General features: G+C 39.6%; 1 protein-coding gene across 7 annotated transcripts in view; it reads left to right on the forward strand.

Moving 5' to 3' along the window:
- ncoa6 (nuclear receptor coactivator 6) overlaps positions 1 to 21,175 on the forward strand; it is an 87,404-nt gene that overhangs the window by 48,727 nt on the left and 17,502 nt on the right. Inside the window, exon 15 of one of the 7 annotated variants that reach the window (XM_057319442.1) lies at positions 7,551 to 8,652. The exons of the other annotated variants lie outside the window; for them this stretch is intronic. Coding sequence (XP_057175425.1) covers positions 7,551 to 7,603 — 53 coding nt within the window. The 3' untranslated portion in view covers positions 7,604 to 8,652. Of the gene's footprint in view, positions 1 to 7,550; positions 8,653 to 21,175 lie in introns of those variants that run through there. 7 annotated transcript variants of the gene reach the window in all.

The following is a 21,175-nucleotide window of genomic DNA, read 5'->3' on the forward strand; positions in this document are numbered from 1 at the left end:
TGTAGTGATTTAAAAACATAAAGTAAAATTTTTAACTCAATTCTAAAATGGATAGGCAGCCAATGCAGTGATTTTAAGATTGGAGTCACATGGTCTGACTTTCGTTTCCCTGCAATAAATTTTGCAGCTACATTTTGCACCAATTGAAGGCGATGGATAGAAGATTTGGACGCACCAAAGTAAAGGGAGTTACAATAATGTAGTCGGGATGTAATCAGTGCATGAACGGCAGTCTCAAGAGATTTAGTAGATAGAATAGGTTCAATCTTAGAAAGAAGACGCAGTTGAAAAAAGCAAGAGCTGATCACTGCGTTAATTTGCCTGTCAAGGTTAAGGCTATGATCCCAAAAAACTTTGATGCAAAAACAAGAACCCAAAGATCTTGATGCATGGTAGAGAAAACGGAGCTAAATAGTCCAGATCAATATTGTTGCCTCCACGATTTCCAGGCGGACCAAAGACTATAACCTCAGTTTTGGATTCATTTAAAAATAAAAAAAATTGGGAAAACCACATTTTTACCTCATCCAAACACTCAAAAAGGGAGTTCCGTGTATCAGGATCATTGCGTTTTATGGGTAGATACATTTGCGTATCATCCGCATAACAATGAAATTATATGCCATGTTTTCTAAAAATGGAACCCAGGGGGAGTAAGTAAAGGGTGAAGAGAATGGGAGAAAGAATCAAACCCTGGGGTACTCCACACGAGAGCTCAGCAGAAGGGGAAGAAACATTTCCCAACTTTACTGAATAACTTCTATTTGATAAATAAGATTTAAACCAACTGAGGACGGTGCCATGAATGCCAACACAGTGATCTAATCAGGATAATAGAATCTTATGGTCGACTGTGTCAAATGCCGATGTTAAGTTAAGTCTAACAGTACTAAGATCACAGAATCCCCAGAGTCAGTCGAGAGTAGTATGTGATTAAAAACTCGTAACAGCGCAGACTCAGTACTGTGCAGGGCTTGAAACCAGACTGAAACGTTTCAAAAATCTGATTTGAATTAAGAAACGACTGAAGTTGCATAAGAACAATTTTCTCTAAAACTTTGGAGATGAATGGCAGAGTTGAGATAGGTCTAAAATTATTAAGATCACTAAGTATCAAGTGAGGGTTTTTTAAGGAGCGGTTTCACAGTAGCTTCTTTAAGAGTGTCAGGGATGGTTCCCGTACTTAAACTTTTATTCACAAAGGACACCACACAAGGGCCCACTGAGTCAATAGTTTGTTTTAATGAATGGGGGAGTAAGACGTTTTCATGTGTTCTATAATTTCCCTGATTGACTGAAAAGAAACAGTGTTGAAGACAGTCAAAGACAAACACACTGTTTGCAGCTGCGATCTCAGGGTAACAATCTTTTCACAGAAAAACTTTTAAAAATCTTCACATAATGACTCTGAAGGATTCAAAATCACATTAACAGGAGGATTTAAGACAGAGTTAATAACAGAAAATACGACTTTAGAGCTATAGTGATGCTTTGCTATAACATTAGAAAAATATTTACACTTCGGAGATTTTACAGCATTCTGAAAGGAAACAAGAGAAGATCTAAGCAGATCAAATGAGATGTGCAATTTGTCTTTCTTCCATTTTCTTACAGCTCTCCTGCAGACTTGTCTCAAGAAGCGAATATTCTCGGTGAGCCAGGGATCACATTTAGCTTTTGACTTCTTAAGTTTAAGGGGGGCAGTGGCATTTAAAGCGCCTAAACAAACTGAGTTAAGCAGACTTAGATGCTGTCCAGCATCCAGGTCCGGTAAAGTTGATTCCAGGGACATAGACGTACTAGCTAGTACTAGCTGGTTAGCGCAGGCTTTTAAACAGGCAGGTGAAACACCGTCTGGGCCTGGAGCTTTCTTGGTCTTCTGCTTCTTGAAGACCCGGTTCACATCCTCTACACATACCTTAAGGCCAATTTATGGTTCTGCGTAGGACCTACGGCGTAGCCTACGCAGAGCCGCGTACCCTGTGCGTACCCTACGCCGTAGCCTGACGCGCACCTCTCCAAAAATGTAACAACGCGTCAACTCAACGCGGACCGCAAGCGCTGTGATTGGTCGGTTTGGCAGCATCGTACTTCCTTCTACGCATTTCTGGCATCTTCTTCTCTGGCGTCTTCTTCCGGCAAGTTCAGAGTCCACAAAAGAACAACATGGCGAGCATCAACATCGATCAAGTTACTGAGCGTCTGATTGAAGAGGTTCGGAAATACACGCATCTGTATGTAAATACACGCACTGTTTTTCTACTTCGATCAGCTCCAACTCCATTAAGATGCGATCAGCTTCCATTGTCATTTGCATACACTAGCATACACACAAAACATCGGCGAAGAAGATCAAACCCGTGAAAACACAAAGAGCCAACTAGCGTTTCGGCGGTGTAATTGCAGTACGACGCATACTCGCAACGCAGAACCATAAATGTTCACGACGGCGTCATCTACGTACGTAGGTTACGGCGTAGGTCCTACGCACGAGTATAACTTGAGCTTTAAGTGCAGGTAGAATGGTGGGGGAGGCAGGAGGGGGGGGTGGGTGAATGTGTGAAGTGCAGATCAGAGCGGGTGTAGAGTGTGAAAAGCAAAAATCTCAGTATACAGTTATTATAGTTTTGATTTTAGATTGATTTAGTTTTATTAATATTTTAAATTAGCTTAGATTTTTAGTTTTTGTTAGTGCTGTCAATCGATAAAAAAAAAAAATCGGATTAATCACACATTTTCTGTTAAATATTAATATTTTAAAATGTACTTTTACATTTGAATAATTTCACATTTAATCTTCAAATTGATGTAGAAACAACATATTTCTTTAACAGCGTCATTTTATGAATGATAGAAAACATTTTGATATTAGTACTGTAACTGATGTCTCTATTAAATTGATTATTTTAACATTAATTATAGCCATTCAACAATATAATTGAGAGCTATCATGAAATATATAGAAATTGAAGGAAGTTCTCAAACACTTTACAGTCTTTAATGCTAAATTATAAATTGAATGCAGAAGAATTCTCATTAAAGCTACAAAATCACATTGATTTCTACTTTTATTTTGTTCTTTGATTAACATTAGTGACAGGAGTCACAGCAGCACGTTTAAGAATGTGGCCCCTTTAAGAGCTGTCTCAGTACACAGATCTGACCGTCACCGCACTCCCATTTTCACAACTCTTTGCATTCATTTAAGATTTTATTTTACACTTTGAAGTCTTGCTTAAGAAAATGCTAGACAAAACTGGCTTTCTGACATAATCTTGTATGGTTTTATCCATTCAAGCATGAAAGAGAACTTAACACGGATGCGCTGTCTGACAGAGATTCACCGACGCAGCCTTCAGCCCGTGACCGTTTACACCAGACTGGACCTCGCGTTGCGTTTTGCCGCGTCCCACAGTTTAGAAGCTGTCTATCTTCATTGAACGCGTCAAAGCAACTGTTTAAAATCGCGCTTAAGTGGTTTAAAAGCCTGTACACCAGGGGTCTTCAACTACTTTTCTTTGAGCGCCAGACTCCAAAAGTATAAATAGGATGCAGGCCAGTTTTTTTACCATATCCTCATTTCTTCTGTTATTTTGTATTTCTGTTATTTATTTCGTTTTGTTCCTTTTATACTGTTTTTGTTGCTGTTACTTATAGGCCATATATTAAAACATGCACACAAATATTGCATCCAGTATTTGTGCCTTTTCATGATATTAAATTAAACAGGAAATTGTCGTTTTAACTGTATTTTATATTCCTTAATGCATTCCTTTACCCAAAAATTGATACTAATTTACTCACCCACAGTTCTCCAGTACATCCAAGATGTGGCTGGCATTGTTTTTTCAAGAAGATATTTGGTTGAATTAATTAAAGTTAAATCAATAAAAGTAAAAAACGCAAATACATTCAACACAAAAGTAATCCCTGCCCCTTGTGACATTAAATAAGCGTCTTATAAATCAGTCAATTGATCTGTGCAAGAAACTGAACGCTATTATCACATCTTCGGGTGAATTCCAATCGCATTCATGTGCCCCACGCACTTATAGGGCAGAGCCTTTGTATAGTGCGAGTTCTGGGGGAGATGAACAGCTGTTTTTCATAAATATAGCCATTATTCATAATGAATGCAGTAATAAAAACAACACCGTTTTCCCCTTATCTGAGACAGCCGTTCACGTGGTGTACCCTTCCTACAGTTAGCCTACTTTCAAGGGCACAAAACGCGTTTTAGCACACGACCTATCGCGTGCGCAAACCGATTGCCTGTGGCTGTGCAATGCATTGCTGATTATAACGTTGTAATAACATTAAGTTTCTTGGACTGACCAATCAAATCACTTCATAAGACGTAAATCAGTATGAGCCGCGGGAATTATGTAGCAGCGTTTTGGGCTTTTAAAGATTTGGCGTCTCAGGAGGACGTGCATTTAAAGCACACCGTTCTTAAAGTCTCTCCACTTATTTGAAATGTTAAGGTGGGCCAGGTAAAGATGATTGACAAGGCCGCATTTAGCCCGCGGGCTGCCAGTTGACTAGCCCTGCTGTACACGAATAAGAGCGTGATTACATAATGTAACGCTAGACAAAGACTGTCAAAACAAACGGATGCTGCGTTAATTGCGTTAAATATTTTTCACGCGTTAATTTGGAAAAATTAATCTCATGCGTTAACGCGTTAACGTTGACAGCCCTAGTTTTTGTTAATTTTAGTTAAAGTTTTTGCAAATTTGGTACATGCTTTTGTCATATTAGAATGACATTTTTAATGTCAAAACTCCAAAGGTAAACTAAACAGAACATCTTGGCCAAAATATGCATTTTATAATCATAATGTCTTATATAAACATATTCAATTATTTTAATATGAAATATGGCATATTCATAATGCAATATCGCTCGAGTTGGAGCGTGATGGTGCTCTATATCAGCATGGCTGTGATTAGGTGAAGTGCCGGAGACAATCATAGCTGCTGATATAGAGCACCATCATATGACTACCGAAAGCGATATTGCATTTATACAACAGTTTGATGGCACAAGTGATAGAGTAGATAAGATAAGTGTAGATAAATCAGAAACAATTTCGGAGTGTCTTTAAAACCCTCCGGTTACTAAAGGAAATTGGGAGCTACTTTCTTCCGCGATGAATTCCAGACCAGCGCAGTTAAATAAACCTTCAAACTTATGAATTCTAACAGTCACGTCTTTTAAATTTGCACTGCTTCAGTGAAGTTATTACTGAGAAATAATGAGGCAGAGCATGCATGTGAATGAAAGAGAGAGAGACTATAAAAAGCAACTCACGAGAATGCGTTATTTCAGTTGCACAGCGCCACTTTCCATTGGTTTTTTTAATGTAAATATGCGCTTGTTAACAGGAGCACATCCTTGTTCTCCCTCTGTCTGTTTATATGGCGGATCGCAACCATCTTGTTAATGTAACAGTCGCAAGTTGACACGGCAATTTCTGTTGTGTAAAGCAGTGGTTCTCAAACTTTTTCGTTGTAAGGCCCCCTTTTGTGTTAAGTGCATCGCTTTGCGGCCCCCCATATAAAGACGTATAATCTTAAACATAGAATTTTAATTAAACCAAAAACATTCAGTTATACAATGCTGGAACCTCAATTCGTTTGGTTGGTGGTGTCATTTTTCTGATGTTTGATTGCATAAAATCTATGATAAATTTCTATATTTCATAAAATGCCACAAAATCTGTGGCCCCCCTGGATCCATCTTGGATTCACCACCTCGGGAGCTGATTGAGACAGCCATAGAATATGATGATCGGCGGATATCGATCTACGGCAGATTGATATCTGCCGTAGATCGAGCTTGTATACTGTGCGTTCTGATTCTCTTGACCTTGTGTACATGCCAAAATGCATTGAGTAGCTGCCATTTGATTGGCTGATTTGTGTTATCAAAGAGTTAAACAGGTGTACTTAATAGAGTGGCCACTTTATTCAAATACTACAAAAAAAATGTGCTGCAGCCAGTTCTAAGGACACGTACAGTATATAATGAGTGAACACACAATAATGGGTGAAGAACAGAACTTTTATCAAGCTTGGATTTAAAGCAGAAATATCTGTATATCCTAATGGCCAGGCCACACATACTCCGTATGCAGTGCGTATGCGGTCCGTATTTTTTTACATGCCCATGTTAATGCACTCAAAAAAATGTGTTGTTGGATTAACTTAATTTTATTATGACACCTATTTCCACACAATTGAATTAATTTATTCGAATTTAAGATTTATTTGTCTGCACAATTCACCCAGTTCATCAACTTGTTTTATTTAATTTCAGTTGAATGTAATTCCTTTGTGTTGAGCCAATTAAATTTGGATGCTTCAGTGATGTAAGCAAGATGTAATGTAAGGAGCAAGCAGGAAGCACCAGATAGTTTACTGCATGACCACATGCAGAGTATTTACTCACTGAGTAAGGCTGCATACATGAAAAATGGCATAAATGTGCTCGTCCCCAACCTCAGTAAAACCGTTACTCTTCACCACTATGGTAACCCCTCAAAAATCACAGACAACAGAAAATCTTCTAAATTTTAACATTACAGAACAGTAAACACTAACAAGTCTTTTTATCTTTCATCCTGCACAAAAACACACATACAATAATATTTAATTTTAAAATGTACTATCTAAATCCAGTCATGAGGGCAATGCATGCTGGGAACTCAGTCCACTGTGTAGTTTCAGTTAGTCAATGAAAATGATTCATGTTGTCCCAACACAAATGGAATAAGTTATGTCAAAGAGTCGCCTTTTTATGCTAGTATTACACATTTCAGTTGTGTTTGAACAAGAAACACATACAAATATGTTAGATACAACTATATTGATTAAGGTAAACAAACAACCTTCAACAATAATTTTTTTGAGTGTGGATGAGATCATTCACACAGCACGCGTGTGCGGTGCGGTCCGTCCGTTGCAGATGCGGTGCGTTGCGTCAGTGCAGCGATCGTTTACGCATCGAGTCTATTTTTGCTGTACGGCACGGACTGTTTTAAAGTGATGGCACATGTATCATGCTCAAAATGAACACGAATTCACACAGAAATGCCATAAATGCATATAAATGAAGTTTATTTTTTTATTTATGTTATTTGTAGTACAAATATCTCACAGTGTTTATATTGCATGGGGAAGGTGCATGCAAATAGTGACAATCACGTGACAAGCAGGTGGTCCAGAAAAAACAAGACGAATCACAATGATGAAAATAGCGTTTCATAAACCTTTTATTTTTCGAGTAATCATCCAAACATTGGGAAGTTACTTACCCATTGTTGACTGGATCACACAGAAGACGCGGACCGCTAGCGTGCAACAAACGTAACGTAGTATGTGTGGAAGCACAATGGCGCATGACGGATCTGTACTGCATACGTGTTGCTCTATGCACCGCATACGTACTGCACACGGAGTATGTGTGGCCCGTCCGTGAGACAGTGCTTCGAGGACGGTAACCTTTTTGAAAACATTTACTTTTTTTTTGTCTTTCTGTCTTTCAAGAATCAAACACTGGAGCGAGTCCCACCCAGGCAAAACGAAGGAAGTCGAAGTAATGAAAATGAATAAACTTGTGAATGTACTTTTTATTTTTCTCTTGTGTTCCTCGTAAGATAACCATGTACAGCATTTTTATCCTAAAACTGTATTTTGTTCCTGGCTACTAGATGAAATTTAGAAATGTGTATGATGTGTTTGTATTGTATGTCATTGTTTTATTATGATAATTAATATTGATAAGTGCTGGATTAATCACATGATGCTGACTAAGTGTAAAATCATGTCTGTAGTATCACTATATGATGATGATAATAATAATAATAATAATAATAATGAGACCGAATCAGAATTTTTTTCTAATGATGAATTAACGGTGCATTTAAATACTGTCAACACCTCTGTTTAGACCCCAGATCACATGCATTAAACTATTTTTTACAACTGGCCGTTTGCCTTGTTCTTCTACAGCCGCTAAAACACGCTAATTGAAACTCTTTTTCAAAGTGTGCAGCTTTTCTTAATAGGAAAGCGTCACAAATTCACTTGATCTTTGTTTAAATGTTGATCCTAATTCCAAATAATAGGAATCATTGGGATACAAATGTTTAAATTAAGACCGGTGTAATGTGTAATTGACCTATTAATTGTTCATTTGAACTACAGTCGCCCAACTGCAAAGGATTTTGCTACAGCTGATAAGATGTGAGAGATGCTTCTAAATCATTCATCCATCCCTTCTGTCTTCAGTTGACTTTTTCCTGTGTTTATATTTTATTCCTAATGTGCATGACAGGAAAATTATGCTGCAAAATGATTCAGATTGATGACTGTATAGTGCTGTTTATCTGTTAAAAAGAACATCACAAAATAAATATAACGACACAAATGACAGATGCTAAATTAATAGTGCGGTGTGTGTAGCTGATATAGTCTCAATCTTCAGTGGATGACGGTTCTTGCTAGTGTCTGCTCTTCATGTTCGTTCGTAATTCGCAGATTCATGTCTTGTGACCCGGACGAATAGTGACTGTTTTGTGATAGTTTTTCATGTTTGAGCGTTGTCCAACAGTGACTGTGTGATGTTCAGATGCCTCTTCATTTCACGCTATTCTGTCTTCATGATAAGGCCGTATGAGCTGAGGGGCCACCAAACTGGTCTAGAACTCCAGTAAACTTCAAGTGTAAGTGATGCAGGAACCAAGAAATTGATCTCTTCATGATTTAACTGTTAAACACTTTTACTATTTACTATTAGAATTACTATTGTAAACAATATGCTATTTTTATAACTTGCGGATTCAACTGTAGAGGAATCGTTTGGAAATTTCCTTTTTAATACTTCATTTATTTAATGACTGTTAAATACTCTGATATCATGCAGAGGGCGGCAGGTAATAACATGCACATCATGTGATGATATGCGTCTTAACATATAGCATGGCTTTAAAACTAAGCTATTCATCTGGGCGGAGAAAAAAATGGCAACAACACGAAGCAAAAGAACAAGAAGCATGCGTTTTTGTACTATTTCAAAGTCTTATTTAGTTTTGTCAAATGATGCAATAAATTACTTACAAAACAATTCTCCAGTACAGATTTACAAATTTAGTATTTGTCCACTATATTTCGTTTGCCCATGTGAGGCCAATATGTAGTTTGTCTCATCACATTTAGAGAATCGGTGATGTGTTTTCGTATGCTTGGCTTTTTAATCATGCTTTTTGTTAGTAAATCACTCCTTTGGTAGTAAAAACACAGAAGTATAAAATTAACCCCCAGTTTAATGTTTTTTTTTTCTTTCAGTCTTCATTCAAGTGTGTTAATTGAGTTATATTTTTTATTTCTTATAGTTTACAGATATGTTTAGGCCTATATCTAATTTGAATTATTTGTACAAGGGCCCCTCACATGTTTGCTTAGGGCCCACAGACATCTAGGATCGGCACTGATATGAATAGCATTTTATTGAATAAAAGATGCAGTTCCTCTACATTTGGAGGTCACGGTGGAACTCCGTCCCCCACATTCCCCCCATTTGGGCACTTCATAGAGACACAGCAAAATCCACAAATATTTAAATCACATTTCAACAAGAAAACTACGGTATGAACTCAAGCCACGTTTCGTGGACTTCCATATACATCAACTACTGCTGTGTTTTCATCACTAAAAACTGCTAGATTCCTGTCAGAGCTCACTTTAGCAATGTTTCGATCCATTTTGTAGAGAATCTCTCGTATGCTACTACCAGGATTATATTAATACTACTATTATTTCTTATTGTATTATATTATACATCATATTAATGAAATTTCAAGTTTAATAATCTTAATGCAACATAATGGTCGAATAAAGGTGCAAATTTGCAAATTGTTTACGGAACGTCTAACACTGCGTTACACAAATGTGCTTTTGCTAACCATCAGTGTAACTAATCGCTGTTCTTGGATGCCTCATCTGCGACAACAAATGATGTTGGAAAATTACATAAAGATATTACTTATGCCTAAACACAATGATTGATATCCAGTATTTACTGTACCTGTGATGGCGTGTTTACTGCAAATACAGGGGCCTGTACCATGAACGTATCTGAACAAACTCAGGGTTACAGGATTAGTTTTGGGTTGACAAAACCAAACCAATTCACGCAATCAAGCTTTGTTGGTACCATGAAGCAGCTCATCAACCTTCTTTGTCAACTCAGGCTTTGATACTGTAACCGAGCGTTTGTGTAGATTCGACTGAAACTTGCATTTAATAAAATAAGAAACTGATGCCTTGGGTCTGGTCCATAACTCTTTTGGTTTATTAGTAGGGGCACACATGTGATCCATCAGCACTCTAGTTTTTAGTGCGCATGCCCACCCCACCAAAACACATTTACTGTAGTATACTACAGTAAGGTAAATACTGCAGTAATGTGATGTATATAATATGGGTGCGTGTGCCCCCACATATATCCTGCCTAATAATAGTTCTCCTCCTTTAGTGCCCCCTTTACCTTTAGTAATGAGGGTGAAGCACATGATGAAGAGATCCCAGATAGCACAGCTACATCTGTAAAATGTCTGCTAAAGATCTGGAGATCTGGAAAACCTCTGCTGTGTAAAAACATCTGCTAAACATCTTAGAAAGAGCTGTTGTACATCCATTCTAAATCATACACATCTTCTAGAGGTCTATATGACATCTGACAGCAGACATCTCAGATGTAGGGCAGATGAGCAAACAGCATCTGCCAGATGTCTTGCAGATGAAAATTCAGAAATCAAATAAATGTATGCCAGATGTACATGTGCTATCAGGATTGTTGTCTATTGCCCGTCATCGGGTGTTTGCCCTAAATTTGTGCTGTTGCATGAAAATAAATAAACTTACTGTGGCATTCACTGGTATATACTGTACAACAGTTTATTTCAACAGACTACGCCACCCTGGTGGGGGCGCCAGGGAAATCCTCCCAATAAGGACACAGGTACGTTACACCAATTGAAGGCAATGGAATAAGGCGCAGTGAGACATGAGTAACAAAACAAAAATATATTTTATTCTATAAACATCATTAAAATTGTCTCCTTCAGGAGCACATCACAGGATCATAAAAATGATTCTCCAGGGGCCCAGCTTAGCGGGAACAGGATAGGCCGACTGCTACTCGGGAGGTAGTCTAGACCTACCACCATTAACATCAACTCCAAAATCACACTCACACCGTGAAGAGGTTGTGTCCCAACAAACAGCAATCTGTGAAACACGCACCAAAGAAAGGAACTAGCCTTCCCTGCCCGTCACTGGCTCCTGGAGAAAAGAATAAAAGAAACAAAAACAAATAACCAAGGTAACAGAATAAATTAACTCAAATATAATCAAAACAAACAAAGAAAATAGTTGTGCGGAGTCACGAGGTTCAATTCAATTCAATTTTATTTATATAGCGCTTTTCACAATGTGCATTGTTCCAAAGCAGCTTTACAGGAGCAAATAAGAAAAACACAGAAAGGTAAAACACAGCACAGTGCATGGTGTTTATAGACCAAGCAAGATCATTATAATAAATAATATCTAATAAATAAATGAATAAATAAATAAATAAATGCAGTCTCCCGGTGAGTAAGCCAACACTGCACTGCTCTGCTGTGGCGAGGAACCCAAACTCCAATGCTGAATAATGGAGAAAAAAAAAACTCGGGAGAAACCAGGCTCAGCCGGGAGGGCCAGATCTCCTCTGACGTGTCATAGCTGCACTCAGTGACCCCGACCAAAGCCACCGAGCAACGTCCACGAAGAACAGGGAGAGCCCACGAGCCGCGACCCAGGAAGCCCCACCCGTCGAAACCGTGCAGGTCCAACCCGGTCCCATTCCGTGATCAACAACAGACAACAGAGGGACAACCAGGGAAAAGTAGTAATGGCATAATTAACTTTATTCCTCTGTTGTCCGACATCGACCACAAAACAAGACCAACCAGACCAGACCCACACAGTCCCAACAAATGAAACGCCCCAAACCACAACCAACAACCCCCCACACTCCCTACAACACCCACCCAGCTACCTCCAATCAAAGTCACTGAGTGCAGCCATAACTTCAAACTGCTGTCGTGTGATGTAAGTTTAGCATTAAATACCAAGTATTGTAAATTTAGCATTTATGTGACAGGTAGTCCGTCTTTGCTCTCGGTTGGGGATGGAATTGTCTGAGCTGGGCCGGCCAGATGGTCGCCTTTTTCTTGGGTGGTGATGGAATTGCATTGGATGGAGCTGGATGGTCAGTCAGTCCGCAGGCTCTCGCAGGAGGATGGCACGGGATTTTCCGATGTAGCTGGCATAATCTCTAGTTGTGGATGGGCATTTGACGTTCATCTGGGCCTGGCGGAATCTCTCCCTACCTCGGGATGGGCATCCCGAGGCGAGGGCAGAAACAGAAACAGAATAATTAGCGTAGCTGCTGTTCATTAGCTATGTATTAGTGAATGCTTGGCTGAAAAGATGCGTCTTTAATCTAGATTTAAATTGGGAGAGTGTGTCTGACCCTCGAATAGTATCGGGGAGGCTATTCCAGAGTTTAGGTGCTACGTATGAGAAAGCTCTACCCCCTTTGGTGGATTTAATTATTCTAGGTGTTATCAAAAGTCTGGAGTTTTGAGATCTTAGAGAGCGTGAAGCTATCAGCCTCCACGACCCCCAAAACAGCAAGCCGTAAGCATTACATGCAAAGTTTCATAGGAGGGGGAAGTAAAGCTGTCCTCAGGCAAAACAGCAGCGGCGTCAGATGCAGAGTCTTCAGCATAAGATCAGTCCAGAGCTAGAGTAGTATTTGGTTTTCCCTTTACATTTACCAAAGAAACAAAACATTCAGCTAAAGTTACTAACCTAATTTACCAAAAGAAAAGAAAAGATGTACTTACAATTAGAGTAAACGACCACACCCGAAACTATATGGTTGCTCCAACAAACGCCGTAGCTTAATGTACCAACCAGTACTCACACACCCGCTTTTGTTGCATTACTGAAAGTAACACAATAAATACAACCACTACAAACAAATGAAAAAGAACGCAATTTGCGTCAACCACGTACCTGCAAGAGAGCTCCGCCATCAACTTGCCACAATGCCGATGCCACCAGCATCACTCAAACTATAAATAGCCCAAATTAACCTTGAGTCTTGCATGGCAGCATGTGGTAAAATCTCATCCTACCTGAACACCAACAGGAACAAAAAGGTAATGCCCAGGGATAGACCTCAGGACCAACTAAACATCACTACGCCTGTCCAAATAAGTGTGCTTAAATAGTGTGCTGCTTGTATCTCATTTGTCTGCCAATCAGTATGCTGCTTACACCTCATTGGTCTGCCAATCATAGTGTGCTGATTAGACCTCATTGGTCTGCTAATCACACCAAACCTTGGACCAACAGCTGAAAGGTTGTTCAACCTGCCACATTACTAATAAGGTAAATTATAGTTTTAATATTATCATTAATAGTCTAATAGCATTTGAAATTTTGTAGTGAAGACGTGTCAAGTGACCGCGTCCTTCTTTATCCAGCTCTATCATCTCAGCTCTTGTCAGGTCCCCACTTCCCATTCTCCGCTCTACCATCAGGTCTGGCCATGAACTGCATCCTGCTCGCTGTGGTAACCTTGGAACAATGAGACAAGACTGGCTGAGAGTAGAGTACTGTTCTGCACTCTTTGATGCAACAAGTACATCAGTTGTGTTCCTGGTTCCGGTTGATCTAACTAATGCAGCCTAAACCCTCAGAGGATTTATATTATGGAAGTGTAGTGTATGCAAGATTAAAAAGGATGCGTCTTTAGTCTAGATTTAAACTGACAGAGTGTGTCTGCCTCACGGACAGTGCAGGGAAGACTATTCCAAAGTTTAGGCCTAGATAGGAAAAGGATCTACCACCTGCACTTGATTTTAAAATTCTAGGTATTACCAACTGACAGGACGCCTGAGAGAGTAATGTGTGATGGATTGTGTGGAGAGAGAACCCAAATGCAGGCAAACGGTGATGAAGGGGTTAAACAAGACTTTAATTACACGAAACACAGAGAACAAAGGAAAAACCCACGAGGGGGTGTCTGATAAGATAAACTAAAATACAAAAGCTGTAAACCAAAAACTTCGCACGAGGGGGCAAAAACAAGAACTAAGATAATAAATAACACACTTACAGAACGGGACACACAGAGCAAGACAAGGCAGGAACTAGGGGAACAAAACCACAAAGCATATAAACGTACACATCAACCGCAGTACAAGGCACAGTCCAAGAGCACAAGACAATGAAACATGAGGGCATTTATAGGGGAAGACTGCCGAGGGATAATGACACAGGGCAGGTGGGAAACATTAGACACGGCAGGGAAGCAATACATGAAACGAGAGGGGCGGGGCCAATGACGAGACACGAGAAAACACATGGAGAGTCAAAAGGTAAACACCCCATGGTTTTCTCACACAAAACCCAAGGGCTCTGTCCCGATCCTGCCACACGACTAGGAATTCATAACAAGAAGGTAGGACCGTGACAGTAATGCACGTGAAGGACTGTAATATAAGAGTAGTTCACTCAAGTACTGTGGAGCTAAACCATGTAGGGCTTTATAGGTAATGACCAAGATTTTAAAGTTAACGCGATGCTTTATAGGTAACCAGTGCAAGGTTGACAGAACCGGGATAATATGTTCATACTTTTTTGTACGTGTAAGAACTGCCGCGTTTTGGACCAGTTGGAGTTTTTGTAATAAGCCTGCAGGGCAACCACCTAACAGTGCATTACAGTAATCTAGTCTATCTAATCTAGATATATTCTTAAAATGGAAAAACGCAATTTTACAGGAGTTGGCGACATGGCTCTCAAATGACAGATTACTATCGAATAGAACACCAAGATTCTGACGAGGGTTTTATGGAACATCCGTCAATAGTTAAGCAGTATTCTTGGTTATTACGTATTGTGGTTTTCGGTCGAATAAGTAACACTTCTGTTTTGTTCGAGCCCAGTAATAAAAAGTTGTTACTCATCCAGTTTTTTATATCGACTATGCATTCCATTATTCGATGGAACTGCTGTGTTTCATGAGGCTTTGAGGAAAAAAAGTTGAGTATCATCAGATAACAGTGAAAGCTAAGTCTTCAAATAAAATTGCTTGAGGTCCAGTAAACGAACCCTCCTTCCGGACAATTAAATACCTAAAAACATGAATTGATGGTTTTTGGCAGACCAAAGAAATAAACATGTCTTTTCATATCTATACGATGGCATAACAATGTCTGACAACAATATAATGAAGGAAAATGTGCAAAATATGCTAATCTCTAAACCTGCACTGAACATACATTCATTTCAACATGAACAACTTTAAAAGAAAACTAAAGTGTTGTTTTCTGCTGAACTGAGATTAACAAATAGCAGTATCAAGTTGTGACTGATCATCCTCTGATAACATTTCATCTCTTCTTGTGGCTGTTGCAGCTGAAAGGGGGGTTTGTTTAATATTTCCTTTTAGTTCATGTCTTTATTTTCCTTCTAAAAGTGTTTCACACGCAGGCTCCATTCACTCTTTTACTGTTTCCCCATCAGCAAAGGGCTTGTTATGTTTTCCTAAGATCCACTGTATTCTTAGTGAACATTCATATGCTTGCTGTTGGGCGGTAAGTGAGTGAGGGAGGACCCGTGTAGATCGCTCCTACTGGGCTTTGAGCTAATATATTTCCGTGTCCTTACCTCGGACTGCTGCGGGTAATTTTCTTCAAAGTGTCTAGTTTCATAATGCTGTTTAAGGTTTCCACTTTTGATAACCGCAACAGTCTCCAATCAAAAACTGGCCTCGTGCATGTCATTGCAGGAAGAATGAATTCATCTCGGAAAACATTGTTTTCAGCGTCAACTTTTCTAACTTTTGAAAAGGACATTGTTTTTCAGTCACTGACAGTTACATCTGTCTGCGCGCTGTGCAGCGAGTCTGTCTCGGCTCTTTTCACTCATCGACATCTGAACATAGCAACAGTTACATCTGTCTGTGGCGCCGTAGGACCCAAACTGCTACTGAGCGGACCTTGATGTGCCTGGTATAAATTTGATTGCATTAGAAATTAATGTTAGGCGTTCATTTATTTATTATGTCATTCGGACCAGAGTCCGTTAGTTGGTGACCCCTGTCCTAGAGGTAGCATGTATAATGCGAAGAGCAGAGGCCCTAAGACTGAGCCCTGTGGTACATCGTACTGGACTTGCGATTTGCGTGACACCTCTTTGTGTATTGCTACAAATTGAAAACGGTCGGATAAATAAGATTTAAACCATTTCAAAGCTATTCCCTTAATGCCGACGTAATTTTCGAGTCTATGTAGGAGTGTGCTGTGGTCAATGGTGTCGAATGCAGTACTAAGGTCTAGCAGCACCAATAATGAGATACAACCTCGGTCAGATGCCAATAGCAGATCATTTGTAACTCTGATCAAAGCAGTCTCTGTACTGTGACATGCTCTAAATCCAGACTGGAATTCTTCATTGATGTCGTTCCTTTGGAGGAAGGAGCATAATTGAGTTGAAACTACTTTTTCCAGAACTTTAGATATGAAAGGTAGATTCGATATAGGCCTGTAGTTCCCTAGTTCTCTAGGGTCGAGTTGGGGTTTTTTGACAAGGGGCCTTATAACAGCCACCTGATATGCTTTAGGCACATGTCCTAATGTCAGAGATGAGTTAATAATACTAAGAAGAGGATCTATAATTTCTGGGAGCATCTCTTTCAGTAGATTTGTAGGTATAGGGTCTAGTATGCATGTTGTTGATTTAGATGATCTAATGATTTTAGACAGCTCATCGTGATCTACGATATAAAATGATTGCATTTTCTCCTTAGGGGCGCTGTAGTTAGTTTATTCAGCGGGTTTCACTTCTGTTTGCATTGTTATAATTTTTTCTCTAAAATCTTGGATTTTATATGTGAAGTAGTTCATAAATTCATCACTGCTATGCTGATATACAGGATCAGAAGTCACTGATGATTTATTTTTGTTAATTTAGCCACTGTGTTAAATAAAAACCTAGGGTTGTGCTGGTTTTCTTCTATTAGTGATGAAAAGTAGGCGGATCTAGAAGTTTTTAGGGCTTTTCTGTATTTTCGAATACTATCCTTCCATGCTGTACGAAATACCTCTAATTTAGTTTTCTTAAAGTTGCGCTCCATTTTTCGGGCCTCTTTCTTTAGAGCCTGAGTGTGTTCATTATACCACAGTGTTGGGCTGCCGTTTTTAATCTTCTTTAAACACAGAGGAGCAACTGTGTCTAGCGTTTCCGAGAAGGTGGGGTTAAAATTTTCAATGGTAATGTCAAGATCTTCAACGTTATTTCTCATGCTAGAGATTTGAGACAATTCAGGCAGATAATCGAGAAATGCATCTTTGGTAGTTGAAGTTATTGTTCTACCATATTTGTAACAAGGAGTTTGATTTGCAGCCGTAGGCCCGTGAAGCAAACATAATACCAGATAATGATCCAAAATGTTTTCACTCTGATGAAGGATTTTAACGTCATACACATTTATACCGTAAGACAGTATTAAATCTAAAGTATGATTACGAAGGTGAGTGGGTCCTGACACATGTTGACTTAACGCCCATGGAGTTAAGAGTGTCTTTGAAAGCCATTCCTAAGGCATCTGTATCGTTATCTACATGGATGTTAAAGTCACTGACGACAAGGACTCTATCTGCGGCCAGTACTAGTTCTGATAAGAACCCACCAAATTCTTTAATAAAATCTGTGTGGTGCCCTGGAGGTCTATATACAATAGCTAGAATAAATTTTTAAATGGTTTTATCCTTAGTATTAGGTGTTGAAACATGAAGTACCATGACTTCAAAAGAATTGTATTTAGAGTTAGACTTCTGGGAAATGCTGAAAGAGTTATTGTAAAGTGCTGCGACACCTCCCTGTCAGGCCTCGGGCCTGAATTCCTGCCTGTTTTGTTTATTTGTTGTTGTATGGTCTGTGTCGAGCATATGGTAGAGTTACCGCTCACCATGCGCTCGGTCTGTGTATGCCCCGCCCCCTTGTTTTCCCCACTTTCTCCTCTCACACCGGTTTCTACTTTCCTTCATTACAGCTCACCTGCTCTCACTCCCCTGCTGATTATTCCCTTACTTAAACCTTCTTGGTTCTGCAGTATGGCATCAGATCGTTAGATTGTCTAGCCACCGTGACCTCTTAATAACTCTTGTCTTGGGGAATATACTCTTGTCTTGGGAATATACTCTTGTCTTGGGAATATACTCTTGTTTTGGGAATATACTCTTGTCTTGGGAATATACTCTTGTTTTGGGAATATACTCTTGTCTTGGATGTACACTTGTATCTTGGATTTAGACTCTGTCTTGGAATACCTCTGGTCTAGACTTTTTTGGGGATTACTAATTTTCCAGTTTACACATTTACCTTGTCCAGGCTCCAGCGCTGTTAGATTCCTGCACGGTGCTTCTATCTTCCTACAGCTGCCCGGACGACCTCGCCTTCGTGGCTCGTTTTGAGTGGGTTGTCTCGCCAGATCTCTTCTTCCAGTTCCAGCATCGAGCTTCTGGGGATCCTGCGGATCGTCTTTCCGCCTGTCGCCCGTGGCCGCGGATTCTCTGCCTTCGCCGTTGGATCAGGCTGGAGGTTGATCGGGGAATTATTTCTCTCTCTCACTCAGGTGGCATTTCTCACGCCACCTTCAAAATCTCTCCCGCACGGACGGTCGGGAGGCAGGACGATTTTTTGCTCAGGGGACTCCTACTCTTGTGGATTACTCACACCGCCTTTTGAACATCTTCCTCACAAACGTAGGGGAGGTTGGACAAACATTTGCCCTGACGGACGCTTACACGGGGATATTATTTTCACCGCCTTCTGAATCGCTCCCTCACGGACACTTGTGAGCCTGGACATTATTACTCTCAGCGGATTTCACGCTTGGGGATTATTATTCACGAACTGAGATCTTCCTCGCACCTCTCACCTTGCGAGTCTGTATTCCTCGATCACTTGTTGGGGGGGTTTTTTCGCGGCCGAGCGCTCGAGCCTCCTATTAAGACTTTCTGGGTTTGTGCTGTGTGTGAGACTGCTTGCATTGTTGCGTGTTTCTGTCGGATTCTGGTCTCTGTGAACTCTGATTTTTTCTTATTAAAAGAATTCTGTCTCCCGCATCTGACTCTGGTGTCTGTCGTAACACCTCCCCCTCTGCCTTTTAGACGAGGCTCATGTTTATAATAATAATCTTGAGGGACAGACTCATTTAAAGTAATATAATCATCTGGTTTCAGCCATGTTTCTGTCAAACAGAGCATGTCTATTTTATGATCTGTTATCATATCGTTAACAAAAAGTGCTTTATTAGAGAGAGATCTAATATTTAGCAATCCGAGTCGTAACAGTTGATTATCTGTATTTTGTTCATGTTTAGTTTGTTTAACGTTTATTAAATTACTTTCAAGAGGTTTACGGGGGACAGACACAGTCTCTATTTTATGATGTTTGGGAAAAGGGATTATTACATGTTGTACATTTTGTGTATTCTACGATGTGAGACGGCAAGCAGACAGTTGGTTAAGCCATTCTGTCTGCTCCCTGACCTGGGCCCCAGCGAGTCAAGCTTTAGCATTATTAAGACTTTGTGCCATATTTCTAGACAGGATGGAAGCCCCAGCCCAGGAGGGATGGAGACCATCTCGTTTCAACAGGTCAGGTCTGCCCTCAAAACTCTTCCATTTATTTATAAAAACTATATCATTCTACAGGCACCACTCAGACAACCTGCCATTTAGTGATGATAATCTGCTATAAATCTCATCACCACGATAAGCAGTGAGGGGGACAGAGAATATTAGAGTGTCTAACATCGTGCTTGTGAGCTCACACACCTCTTTAATATTAACTTTTGTGATCTCCGATTGACGGAGTCTTAAGCAGACATCTTACAGATGTACCTGTGCTATCTGGGAATAAACTGCTGAAAATGGCTCCGTTACTATCACTTGTCTCGTCACACTGATAATTTCCAAATACATTACATTAATTATGTAAATTACATACTGTATATTCCATTTAAAACTGTGTTTTGTAGTTTGCATCAGTGGATCCTATCGCTCAATATGTATATTGTTGTAAAATATTGATTGTTTAGCCACTAATGTTGTGTACACCTGATAGCACACGTACATCCGGCAGACATCTACTTGATGTTTGCATTTTCATCTGCAAGACATCTGACAGATGCTGTTTGCTCATCTGCCCTACATCTCTGAGACATCTGCTGTCAGATGTCATATAGACCTCTAGAAGATGACTGTAAGATGTGTATTATTAGAATGGATGTACAACAGCTCTTTCTAAGATGTTTAGCAGATGTTTTTACACAGCAGATGTTTTCCAGATCTCCAGATCTTGAGCAGACATCTTACAGATGTACCTGTGCTATCTGGGTTGTATATGTTTGTTTGTACACTTCTGTACTATAAAACAAAGATTTGAAAAATGTTTTTAAACGGATTCTCTGCTCTTTGACAGTGTGGGCGCTCTCCCTAGTGGCGGGGATTGCTTGCGTTCCGCTACATCGCATGTTTAGTTTTATTGTTGAAGGAGAAATTACTTCATCAGTGAAACAGGTTATTATTTCCCTTATTCCAAAACCTGAAAAAGATGCTCTCTCAATAGAAAATTGGTGTCCTAATACTCTTCTTTCGATTGATTATAAAATCTTGGCTTTGGTATACACTAATAGGTTAAAATTGAAACTTAATCAAATTATTGCAGAAACGCAGTCAGGTTTTGTCAAGGGTAGGCCTATTAGTAATAATGTTAGACTCATTTTGGATTTACTGGACCTTATACTTTTCTTAAGGTGTTTGAAACCATTGAGCATGGATTTCTGCTGCAATCTCTCACTCAGATTATTTGGTTTTGGGGACTCCTTTGCCAATGTAATTGAAATGTTTTATAATGGAATCTCCAGCTCTATTATAGTAAATACATTCACTTCCCAAAGATATTTTATAAGACGTGGTGTCAGAAAGGGTTTGCCCGATTTCCTCATTTTATTTATTTTGGTTATTGAGTTATTATCGTTG

Source organism: Triplophysa rosa, linkage group LG21, assembly GCF_024868665.1.
Source record: "Triplophysa rosa linkage group LG21, Trosa_1v2, whole genome shotgun sequence".
In the NCBI taxonomy this organism is placed as follows: domain Eukaryota; kingdom Metazoa; phylum Chordata; class Actinopteri; order Cypriniformes; family Nemacheilidae; genus Triplophysa; species Triplophysa rosa.